Source organism: Rhinoraja longicauda, chromosome 7 (genome assembly GCF_053455715.1).
Source record: "Rhinoraja longicauda isolate Sanriku21f chromosome 7, sRhiLon1.1, whole genome shotgun sequence".
Lineage (NCBI taxonomy): Eukaryota > Metazoa > Chordata > Chondrichthyes > Rajiformes > Arhynchobatidae > Rhinoraja > Rhinoraja longicauda.
In genome coordinates, this window is record NC_135959.1 from 2,649,977 (window position 1) to 2,661,792 (window position 11,816).

General features: G+C 54.1%; 1 protein-coding gene across 1 annotated transcript; it reads left to right on the forward strand.

Annotated features, from left to right (window-relative positions):
• The first annotated feature begins 2,589 nt into the window (after positions 1–2,589).
• LOC144595415 (BTB/POZ domain-containing protein KCTD14-like) lies at positions 2,590–3,932 on the forward strand. Its single transcript, XM_078402917.1, has 2 exons — positions 2,590–2,601; positions 3,261–3,932. The coding sequence occupies exons 1-2, from the start codon at positions 2,590–2,592 to the stop codon at positions 3,930–3,932; spliced, it is 684 nt and encodes a 227-aa protein (XP_078259043.1).
• The last annotated feature ends 7,884 nt before the right edge of the window (positions 3,933–11,816 follow it).

Genomic DNA, 11,816 nt, shown 5'->3' on the forward strand with positions numbered 1-11,816 from the left:
ACTACCTCACGCTGCCTCGGCAAGGCCAGCAGCATCATCACGGACAGTCTCACCCCGGCCACTCCATCTTCTCCCCTCTCCCATCGGGGCAAGAGGTACAGAAGTGTGAAAACGCACACCTCCAGATTCAGGGGCAGTTTCTTCCCGGCTGTTATCAGGCAACTGAACCATCCTCTCACCAACTAGAGAGCGGTCCTGATCTCCCATCTACCTCATTGGAGACCCTTGGATAGGGTTGCCAACTGTCCCGTATTAGCCGGGACATCCCGTATTTTGGGCTAAATTGGTTTGTCCCGTAATGGGACCGCCCTTGTCCCGTATTAGGCCCGGGGGACGCTGTAGGCCCAGACACTGTTAGCCCCAACATTGTAGGCCTGGATACAGTAGGCCCAGACACTGTAGGCCCGGACACTGTAGGCCTGGACACTGTAGGCCCCAACATTGTAAGCCCGGATACAGTAGGCCCAGACACTGTAGGCCCGGACACTGTAGGCCCCAACATTGTAGGCCCGGATACAGTAGGCCCAGACACTGTAGGCCCGGACACTGTAGGCCCGGACACTGTAAGCCCGGACACTGTAGGCCTGGACACTGTAGGCCCCAACATTGTAAGCCTGGATACAGTAGGCCCAGACACTGGTAGGCCCGGACACTGTAGGCCAGACACTGTAGGCCCGGACACTGTAGGCCTGGACACTGTAGGCCCCAACATTGTAAGCCCGGATACAGTAGGCCCAGACACTGTAGGCCCGGACACTGTAGGCCCCAACATTGTAGGCCCGGATACAGTAGGCCCAGACACTGTAGGCCCGGACACTGTAAGGCCCGGACACTGTAAGCCCGGACACTGTAGGCCTGGACACTGTAGGCCCCAACATTGTAAGCCTGGATACAGTAGGCCCAGACACTGTAGGCCCGGACACTGTAGGCCCGGACACTGTAGGCCCGGACACTGTAGGCCTGGACACTGTAGGCCCCAACATTGTAAGCCCGGATACAGTAGGCCCAGACACTGTAGGTCCGGACACTGTAGGCCCCAACATTGTAGGCCCGGATACAGTAGGCCCAGACACTGTAGGCCCGGACACTCTATGCCCCGACATTGTAGGCCCGGATACAGTAGGCCCAGACACTGTACGCCCGGACAGCGTAGGTCCAGACTGTGTAGTCTCGGACACTGTAGGCCCGGACACTGTAGGCCCGGAGGCCCGGAAGCCGCCGAACTGAGGTTGTGTAGCAACCCGCCTCCCGGCCCGGGCGGCCGCTATTGGTGTAGCGGGAGCACGTGGCCGCTGGCTGGGTGATGTCATGTGGGGCGCTGGGCGGTGACGTCACTTTGTCCCTTATTTGGGAGTGAGGTAGATGGCGACCCCTACCCTTGGACTATCTTTAATCGGACTTTACTGGACTTTGCCTTGCACTAAACGTTACTCCCTTTATCTTGTATCTGTTCACTGTAGACGGCTCGATTGTAACCCTAACCCTTTAGGTGTACAGGTGTCAGGGGTTACGGGGAGAAGGCGGGAGAATGGGGTTGGGAGGGAGAGATAGATCAGCCTTGATTGAATGGCGAGTAGACTTGATGGGCCGAATGGCCTAATTGTGCTCCTATCACTTGTGAACTTGACTTCACTGGAATCTCTCTTGCGCTAAAGATTATTCCCTTTATCCTGTGTCTGAACACTGTGGCCGGCCTGATCATAATTAGGCATCGTCTTTCTGTTGGCTGGATAGCACGCAACAAAAAAGCTTTTCACTGTACCTCAGTACACAGAAATAAATAAGTAATGGATTGGAATAGAGTCATAGAGTCATCGAGTGATACAGTGTTGAAACAGGCCCTCCCTCTCTCCCTCTCCTTCCCCCCCTCCCCCCTCTCCCCCCCACTCCATCCCCCTCCTCCCTCCCTCCACCCCCCTCCCTCCCTCCACTCCATCCCCCTCAACCCCCATCATCCCCTCCCTCCAACCCCCTCCCTCCACCCCCTCCCTCCCTCCACCCCCTCCCTCCCTCCACCCCCTCCCTCCACCCCCTCCCTCCCTCCACCCCCTCCCTCCCTCCAACCCCCTCCCTCCCTCCACTCCATCCTCCTCAACCCCCATCATCCCCTCCCTCCAACCCCCTCCCTCCACCCCCTCCCTCCCTCCACCCCCTCCCTCCCTCCACCCTCCTCCCTCCCTCCAACCCCCTCCCTCCCTCCACCCCCTCCCTCCCTCCAACCCCCTCCCTCCCTCCACTCCATCCCCCTCAACCCCCATCATCCCCTCCCTCCAACCCCCTCCCTCCACCCCCTCCCTCCCTCCAAACCCCTCCCCCCCTCCCACCACCCCCTCTCCCTCCCTCCACCCCTTCCTCCTTCCACCCCCTCCCTCCCTCCACCCCCCTCCCTCCCTCCCTCCACCCCCCTCCCTCCCTCCCTCCACCTCCCCCCTCCCTCCACCCCCCTCCCTCCACCTCCCCCCCTCCCTCCACCCCCCTCCCTACCTCCCCCCTCCCTCCCTAGGAGATAGATTTAAACTTTAAAATGTGAATAACTTTAAAAATATAACCGATTTCAATGAAACTTCTTCCATTGTCACCAAAGGGACGATGGTGAGTAAGGTGGGCCTGAGATTATCAGGTTATCGTGCACCGGTTTGGCTGTGGTTCAGGAACAAACAAACGAACAAACGAGTTTTAGAATATTGACAAAGCCAGTAAAGTCCGATCAAAGATCTCTAATGTGGTAGATAGTAGTTCAGGACTGCTCTCTAGTTGTTGGTGGGACTGGTTTAGTATAGTTTATTGTCATGCGTACCGAGCGAGGTACAGTGAGAAGCTTTTGTTGTGTTCAAACTAGTCACTGGGAAGACAGTACGTGATTTAGAACGGAGATGAGGAAAAACATTTTCAGTCAATCTGTGGAATTCTCTGCCTCAGAAGGCAGTGGAGCCCAATTCTCTGAATGCATTCAAGAGAGAGCTAGATAGAGCTCTTAAGGATAGCGGAGTCAGGGGGTATGGGGAGAGGGCAGGAACGGGGTACTGATTGAAATGATCAGCCATGATCACATTGAATGGCGGTGCTGGCTCGAAGGGCCGAATGGCCTCCTCCTGCACCTATTGTCTATTGTCTATTGAAACATCACCCATTCCTTCTCTCCCGAGATGCTGCCTGACCTGCTGAGTTACTGCAGCATTTTGTGAATAAATACCTTCGATTTGTACCAGTATCTGCAGTTATCTTCTTATACTCTGTGTTCTGTTCTGTGTTTGCATTAGGCCTCGTCGGTGGTAGGCCTGAACATTGGCGGTCATCTCTTCTGGACTACACTCGGCACCTTGAAGAGGTGTCCGGGGTCCAAGTTGGCTGAGATGGTCAATGGGCAGTCGAGGGCCAGGATGGACGCGGAGGGGAGATACTTCGTGGACCGTGACGGGACCTACTTCCAACACGTGCTGGAGTATCTCCGCGGCAAAGACCCTCCCCCTCACCTGGCCGAAGAGGTCTACCAGGAGGCCCGGTACTACGACATCGAGCCGCTGGTCAAGCTGCTGGAGGACACGCCCAAGTTCTTCGGCGAGGTGGTGGGCCGGCGGCAGTTCCTGGCCAGGGTGCCCAACTACCAGGAGAACATCGAGGTGATGGTGAGGGTGGCCCGTGCCGAGGCCGTGGCCTCCCGCCAGTCCACCGTGACCGTGTGCGTGGTCAGGAACGAGGAGGACGTGGCCAGGTGTCGTGAGGCGGTCAGCGGGATGGACACGGGGTGGGAGTCGGTGGTGAGGTTCGGACCCTGGAAGGCCTCGCCTTCCGTCTCCGACCTCCTGCACTGCATCAAGGTGGACATCGAGAAGAGGGGTTACCATACCTCCTGCAAACCTCTGGAGACGGTGAAAGGCTTCCTCACCCGGTCCTGCGAGTTCCTCTACAAGTTCACCTTCACCTGGTGGTAGGATGGGACCTCCACCTGTCCATCTTCAACTTGTCCCAACATCTCCACCTGTCCATCTCCACCTGTCCATCTCCAACTTGTCCATCTCCAACTTGTCCATCTCCACCTGTCCATCTCCACCTGTCCATCTGTCCATCTCCAACTGTCCATCTCCACCTGTCCATCTCCAACTTGTCCCAACATCTCCACCTGTCCATCTGTCCATCTCCAACTGTCCATCTCCACCTGTCCATCTCCAACTTGTCCATCTCCACCTGTCCATCTCCACCTGTCCATCTTCAACTTGTCCCAACATCTCCACCTGTCCATCTCCACCTGTCCACCTCCACCTGTCCATCTCCAACTTGTCCATCTCCAACTTGTCCATCTCCAACTTGTCCATCTCCAACTTGTCCATCTCCACCTGTCCATCTCCACCTGTCCATCTCCACCTGCCACCTGTCCACTTCCACCTGTCCATCTCCACCTGTCCATCTCCACCTGCCACCTGTCCACTTCCACCTGTCCATCTCCACCTGTCCATCTCCACCTGTCCACCTGTCCACCTCCACCTGTCCATCTCCACCTGTCCATCTCCACCTGTCCACCTCCACCTGTCCACCTCCACCTGTCCACCTCCACCTGTCCATCTCCACCTGTCCACCTGTCCATCTCCACCTCCACCTATCCATCTCCACCTGTCCATCTCCACCTGTCCATCTCCACCTGTCCATCTCCAACTTGTCCATCTCCAACTGTCCATCTCCAACTGTCCAACTCCACCTGTCCATCTCCACCTGTCCATCTCCAACATGTCCACCTCCAGCTAATGCGCAAATGCAGTGCAAGAAGACGTACGTATGTCATAGGACCACCAAGCTCACACGGTGTTGAACCCACAGGAGGACACAGTGCAGAAGGAGGCCATTTGGCCCATTGTATCCGTGCAAGCTCTTTGACGGACTCCTCCAATGAGTGCCAATCTCTTGCTCTTTCTCCACAGCGGTGGAAAACTCCTCCGTTTCTTTGAGCGTTCCCCGTTCCTCTCTTCCAACAGAAGCCCTGATCGCAATGCTGATCGCAGATAAAGTCTCGTGTCCACAACCTTGTTCAAGAACTTTCCTAAATTCTCCATCTCCGGTTTCCTGCTACCTTCTCAGTGGTCCCGTCTATTTTTGCTTCTGCAACAATTACCTTCCTCTCCGCGCTGAAAAGCCCACCAATTGAGTCGTTTGCTTTGAAAAGGCCTCGTCAACCTTGAAGACGACTTCCAGAAGGATAAAGAAGTTGCAGGCCAACAAATGACCATCGCACACAGACTGGTCTTCTCACCATCGACTCGATCTACACCTCACGCTGCCTCGGGAAAGCAACCGACATCGTCAGAGACGTGTCCTTGTCCCACCCCGGTCATTCCCTCTTCTCCCCGCTCACGCCCGGCAGAAGGTACTGAAGCTCGAAAGCGCGCACCACCAGACTCACGAACAGCTTCTTCCCCTCTGTTATCAGCCTTCTGAACGGCCCTTCCATAAGCTAGGGCACTGTCCGATTCAACTCTACCCCATTGCGGACGTTGGACTTTGTCTGTGGAACCGATGCCCTACAATGCTGAGAACTATAGTCTGCACTCTGTATCTCCCCCTTTGCTCTCCCTGTTAGACTTGTGTTTGACTTGATTGTATTTATGTATAGTATTATCTGATCTGGTTAGATGTCGTGCAAAACAAAGCTCTTCACTGTACCTCGCTCGGTACACGTGAGAATAATAAATCTAAAACCTTAGACTCTCTCTTTCAGCTAACTCCCTCCTCAAAGGCACTCCAGGGCCACGCCGCTGTGCTGTCCAACGATCGCCCGTTCACACTAGCTCCATCTTGACCCACTTTCACATCCGCTCCCTTCACACCAAGTAAGGGGCAATTTACAGGAGGACAATTAACCTGCAAACCCCACCAGGCGTCTTTGGGAAACCGGAGCACCCGGAGGCAAACCCTCGCAGGTCACGGGGAGAACGTGCAAACTCCGTACAGACAGCGCCCGAGGTCGGGATCGGGCCCGGGGACCTGGCGCCGTGAGGCAGCGGCACTGAGATGATTCTCACTGGAATTTAGAAGAATGAGAGGGGGATCTTATTGAAACATATAACATTATTAAGGGGTTGGACACATTAGAAGCAGGAAACATGTTCCCAATGTTGGGGGAGTCCAGAACCAGGGGCCACAGTTTAAGAATAAGGGGTAGGCCATTTAGAACGGAGATGGGGAAAACCTTTTTCAGTCAGAGAGTTGTGAATCTGTGGAATTCTCTGCCTCAGAAGGCAGTGGAGGCCAATTCTCTGAATGCATTCAAGAGAGAGCTAGATAGAGCTCTTAAGGATAGCGGAGTCAGGGGGTATGGGGAGAAGGCAGGAACGGGGTACTGATTGGGAATGATCAGCCATGATCACATTGAATGGCGGTGCTGGCTCGAAGGGCCGAATGGCCTCCTCCTGCACCTATTGTCTGTTGTCTATTGTCACTCTTCCCAGCTAGTGAATGGTTGTCAGCGTTGAACATTACCTGCATCTCTCCCTACAAGTGCTGCCTGAGGTGCTGGATATCCCCGGCCTTTTCTGTTTTAATGCAAAACTAGAAACATAGAAAATAGGTGCAGGAGGAGGCCATTCGTCCCTTCGTGCCAGCACCGCCATTCAATGTGATCACGGCTGATCATCCAAAATCAGTACCCCGTTCCTGCATTTTCCCCATATACCTTGATTCCGTTAGCGAGAAGAGCTAAATCTAACTCTCTCTTGAATACATCCAGCGAATTGGCCTCCACTGCCTTCTGCGGCAGAGAATTCCACAGATTCACAACTCTCTGGGTGAAAATGTTTTTCCTCATCTCACTCCTAAATAGGTTACCCCTTATTCTTAAACTGTGTGGCCCCTGGTTCTGGACTCCCCCAACATCGGGAACATTTTTTCTGCATCTGGCCTGTCCAATCCCTTAAGAATTTTATATTTTTCTATAAGATCAACTCTCATCCTTCTAAATTCCAGTGAATATAAGCCCAGTCGACCCACTCTTTCCTCATATGTCAGTCCCGCCATCCCGGGAATTAACCTGGTGAACCTACGCTGCACTCCCTCAATAGCAATAAATGTCCTTCCTCAAATTAGGAGACCTAAGGACTGCACACAATACTCCAGGTGCGGTCTCACCAGGGCCCTGTACAACTGCAGGAGGACCTCAAAATGCTGGAGTAACTCAGTGGGTCAGGCAGCATCTCGGGAGAGAAGGAATGGGTGACGTTTTGGATGGAGACCCTTCTTCTAGACTCAAAAATCGAACTCTGCCTTCGCTTTAAACCAGCATCTGCAGTTTCTTTTCCTGCAGTATGACCTCCTTGCTCCTATACTCAAACAACAAGAAAACTCCTTCACTTCCCCACCCACAGCAAATAACTCCCTCCTTCCCCTCTCCACGGCTCACTTATCTATTCCACTCCCTGTTCAGCCCCAATTTGGAAACCTCCTTAGCGATCAAGCAAACACATTTACTTTTAACAAAGGTTTCTGTCAGGCTGGTTGAAGTCCAACTTTGACTTGTTGTTTATTCTGTGGATGTTTAGTATGTTCATTCCAGAGCTGCCAGAGGCATTGCTATCTGCGTCGGTTGAAAGTGCGACTTGTCGATCAGCAGCAGGGTTAGCAGTAGGGGGTTGCCAACTTACTCACTCCCAAATAATGGACAAGGTGACGTCACCGCCCCGCGCCCCACGTGACCTCACCCAGCCAGCGACCCACCTGCTCCCGCTCCACCAATGGCGGCCACCCGGGCCGGGAGGCGGGTTGCTAAGCAACCTCTGTTAAGTGGCACCCGGGCCTACACTGGCCGGGACTGCTGCGGCCTACAGTGTCCAGGCCTGCGGTGTCCAGGCCTGCAGTGACCGGGCTTGCAGTGACCGGGCTTGCAGTCACCGGGCCTACAGCGCTGTCTGGGCCTACAGTATCGGGGCCTACAGTGTCCGGGCCTACAGTGTCCGGGCCTACAGTGTCGGGGCCTACAGCGTCCGGGCCTACAGCGCTGTCCGGGCCTACAGTGTCGGGGCCTACAGTGTCCGGACCTACAGTGTCGGGGCCTACAGTGTCGGGGCCTACAGTGTCCGGGCCTACAGTGTCCGGGCCTACAACGCTGTCCGGGCCTACAGTGTCCGGGCCTACAGCGCTGTCCGGGCCTACAGTGTCCGGGCCTACAGTGTCCGGGCCTACAGTGTCCGGGCCTACAGCGCTGTCCGGGCCTACAGTGTCGGGGCCTACAGTGTCCGGGCCTACAACGCTGTCCGGGCCTACAGTGTCCGGGCCTACAACATCGTCCCGGCCTAATACGGGACAAACCACTTTAGCCCAAAATACGGGATGTCCCGGCTAATACGGGACAGTTGGCAACCCCTAGTTAGCAGGTCCATGGGAAGAAAGCAAGTCAGACCCACATCGCTCTGAGTGCATAAATACCTCACCTCACGCTGCCTCGGCAAGGCCAGCAGCACAATCACGGACCAGTCTCCCTCTTCATTAAAAAATGTCGACCATCCTCCATTCCACTGACTCCATATGCACCTCACGCTGCCTCGACAAGGTCGCCAGACGTACTAGGGACTGTTTTTCTTCGCTGAAGCCAATTAACCTACAAACCTGCACGATATTGGAGTGCGGGAGGAAACCGGAGCGCCCGGAGAAATCTTGTGGTACGTCCCCTTTTCCTAACTTGCCGTACTGACTCAGAGCGACGCCGGTCTGACTCGCCCTTGCCCACGTGCACCTGCTATACCTGCTGCTGACCCACAGGTCGCACATTCCACCGACGCTGAGAGCAATGCCTTTGGCAGCTCTGGAATGAACACGCATCAAGGTGTACTCAGTGCAGGAAGGAACGGCAGATGCTGACTTAAACCGAAGGTAGACACAAAAAGAGCTGGAGTGACTCAGTGGCGTCCCTGGAGAGAAGGAATGGGTGACGTTTCGGGTCGAGACCCTTCTTGATTGGCTGTGTTGCCTCTGACTGTGAGTTTCTTGCGTGTCCTACATAACACTCATTCCTTGGCACTCTAACAAGATAAACCGGATTTTACTTCTCAGAATGGCTTTGGATAGAGAGAAGGCAAGATGAAAGGGGAAAGGAATTCACCATGCCGGCCATCAGTCAGATTTCCTGAAAGATTTAGAATCGGAGACACACGGGGCTGGAGTAACTCAGCGGGTCAGGCAGCATCCACCAAGGTGGTACCAAATCAGCAAGGACCCCCACCATTGAAGGCATCTACATCAGGTGCTGCCTCAGGAGCGGCACGCTGGCGCAGCGGGTAGAGCTGCTGCCTCGCAGCCCCAGAGACCCGGGTTCGATCCTGAGCGCAGGCGCTGTCCGGGAGGAGTTTGTACGTTCTCCCCGTGACCTGCGTGGGTTTTCTCCGGGTGCTCTGGTTTCCTCCCACACTCCAAAGAAGATGGGCGGGTTTGTAGGTTAATTGGTTTGGTAAAAACTGTCCCTAATGTGTGTAAGACATCGGCTGAACGCACTATGGGAACTACACTCGCCCCCCCTGCAGGACCTATACATTAGGAGGTGCAGATCCAGAGCCAGCAACATTATGGGGGACCCCTGCCACCCCAGCAACGGACTGTTCCAGCCGCTACGGTCAGGCAAACGCCTCCGCTGTCACGCTGTGAAAACAGAGAGGATGAGACGGAGTTTCTTCCCACAGGCCATTAGGACTGTTAACTCTCATATCACCAGGGACTCATTTAATTTACTGTATTAATTTATTTTTTGTGTTAAAAATAAACAAATTTCTATTATGTTTTGTAGTTTAGCACAATCCGCAGGCGTTGCCACTTTCATTTCACTGCACATCTTGTATGTGTGTGTGACAAATAAAATTGACTTGACTTGACAGTGCTGGTTTAGTTTAGCTTAGTTTAGAGATACAGCACAGAAACAGGCCCTTCGGCCCACCGAGTCCACACTGACCAGCGATCCCCGCACGCTAACACTATCCTACACACACTGGGGGACAATTTAATATTACACCAAGACAATTAACCTACAAACCCGCACGTCTTTGGAGTGCGGGAGGAAACCGAAAATCTCGGGGGAAACCCACGCAGGTCACGGGGAGAACGTGCAAACTCCGCACAGGCAGCGCCCGTAGTCGGGATGGAACCAGGGACTCCGGCGCTGCATTCGCTGTAAGGCAGCAACTCTACCGCTGCGCCACCGTGACCGCCCTACGGTGGCAGTTTGGGGAGGAATTGAAAGGTGTGAAAGGGAGCAATAGATCGGGTCGATGTGCAGAGACTATAAGCCAAGAGTCGGAGAATCGAGAACCAGATTTGAGGACATAGGTTTAAGGTGAAGGGGAAAAGATTTAATAGGAATCCGAGGGGTAACCTTTTCACACAGAGGGTGGCGGGCGTATGGAACGAGCTGCCAGAGGAGGTAGTTGAGGCAGGGACTATCCCATCGTTTAAGAAACAGTTAGACAGGTACATGGATAGGATCATCTCACCACACTTGCCCAAATAAGAATCTAAATGACCTTTTTTGCAACCTGTACCCACGCGAGCGAAACCTGCACGAGATAGCCCAGCAGTTGGCAGTTGTGCAGCAGAAAACAGAAACAGAAAGAAAGAGACAGGTTTGGAGGGATATGGACCAAGCGCAGGCAGGAGGGACTAGTGTAGCTGGGACATTGTTGGCCGGTGTGGGCAAGTTGGGCCGAAGGGACTGTTTCCACACACACTGTTCCACACACACACATTTCCTAACGCATGGCATCCCTGTGTGGTATCTCAGCTGCACGGAGGCAGAGAGGAGAGCTCTTCAGCGGGTAGTCCATGGAGCTCAGAGGACCATCACAACACAGCTACCAGCCTTGGAGGGCATCTACAACACACGATGCCTCAGGAAAGCCATCAGCATTCACAAAGACTCCTCACACCCCTGCAATAGTCTGTTCGAAATTCTACCTTCGAGCAGACGCTACAAGGCCTTCTACGTCCGCACCTCCAGACTCAGGAACAGCTTCATCCCCAGGGCCATAGCTGCTATGAACCGGTCCTGCTGAGCCGGATGGTCACATCGCACAGTGATCCGGCACAGATCTATTTGCACTTTATTCTGTTTAAAAACTATTTCTAATTTTGTTTCACTGGGTTGTCTAAATTTATACTGATTAGCTAATTCATTTATTGCATCGTATGGAAGGCGCATTCCCAATCTCGTTGTACCCTGTACAATGACAATAAAGATATATTGTATTGTATTGTATTGTACTGTGACTCTAGTATGGAGAAGGTGGGCCGAAGGGCCTGTTTCCCACACACACACACTGTGCGACTCTAGTATGGAGAAGGTGGGCCGAAGGGCCTGTTTCCCACACACTGTGTGACTCCAGTATGGAGAACGTGGGCCGAAGGACCTGTTCCCACACACTGTGTGACTGTAGTATGGAGAAGGTGGGCCGAAGGGCCTGTGTCCCACACACACACACACACACTGTGCGACTCTAGTATGGAGAAGGTGGGCTGAAGGGCCTGTTTCCACACACACTGTGTGACTCTAGTATGGAGAAGGTGGGCCGAAAGGCCTGTTTCCCCACACACTGTGTGACTCTAGTGTCTTACCTCTTACACAAATCTTACCTCTCTGACAGACACCAGTTCATCTCCATTAACAACTGTAAATCCCCCACCGCTCCCCTCCCCCAAGGTGCCCCCCAAGGCTCAGTCCTTGGCCCCCTCCTCTTCATCCTCTACCTGTTCCCCCTTGGTCAATTAATCCGCCGTCATGGTCTCAACTTCCACTGCTTCGCCGATGATATCCAGCTCCTCATCTCCACCAAGTCAATCTCCTCCACCACACACTC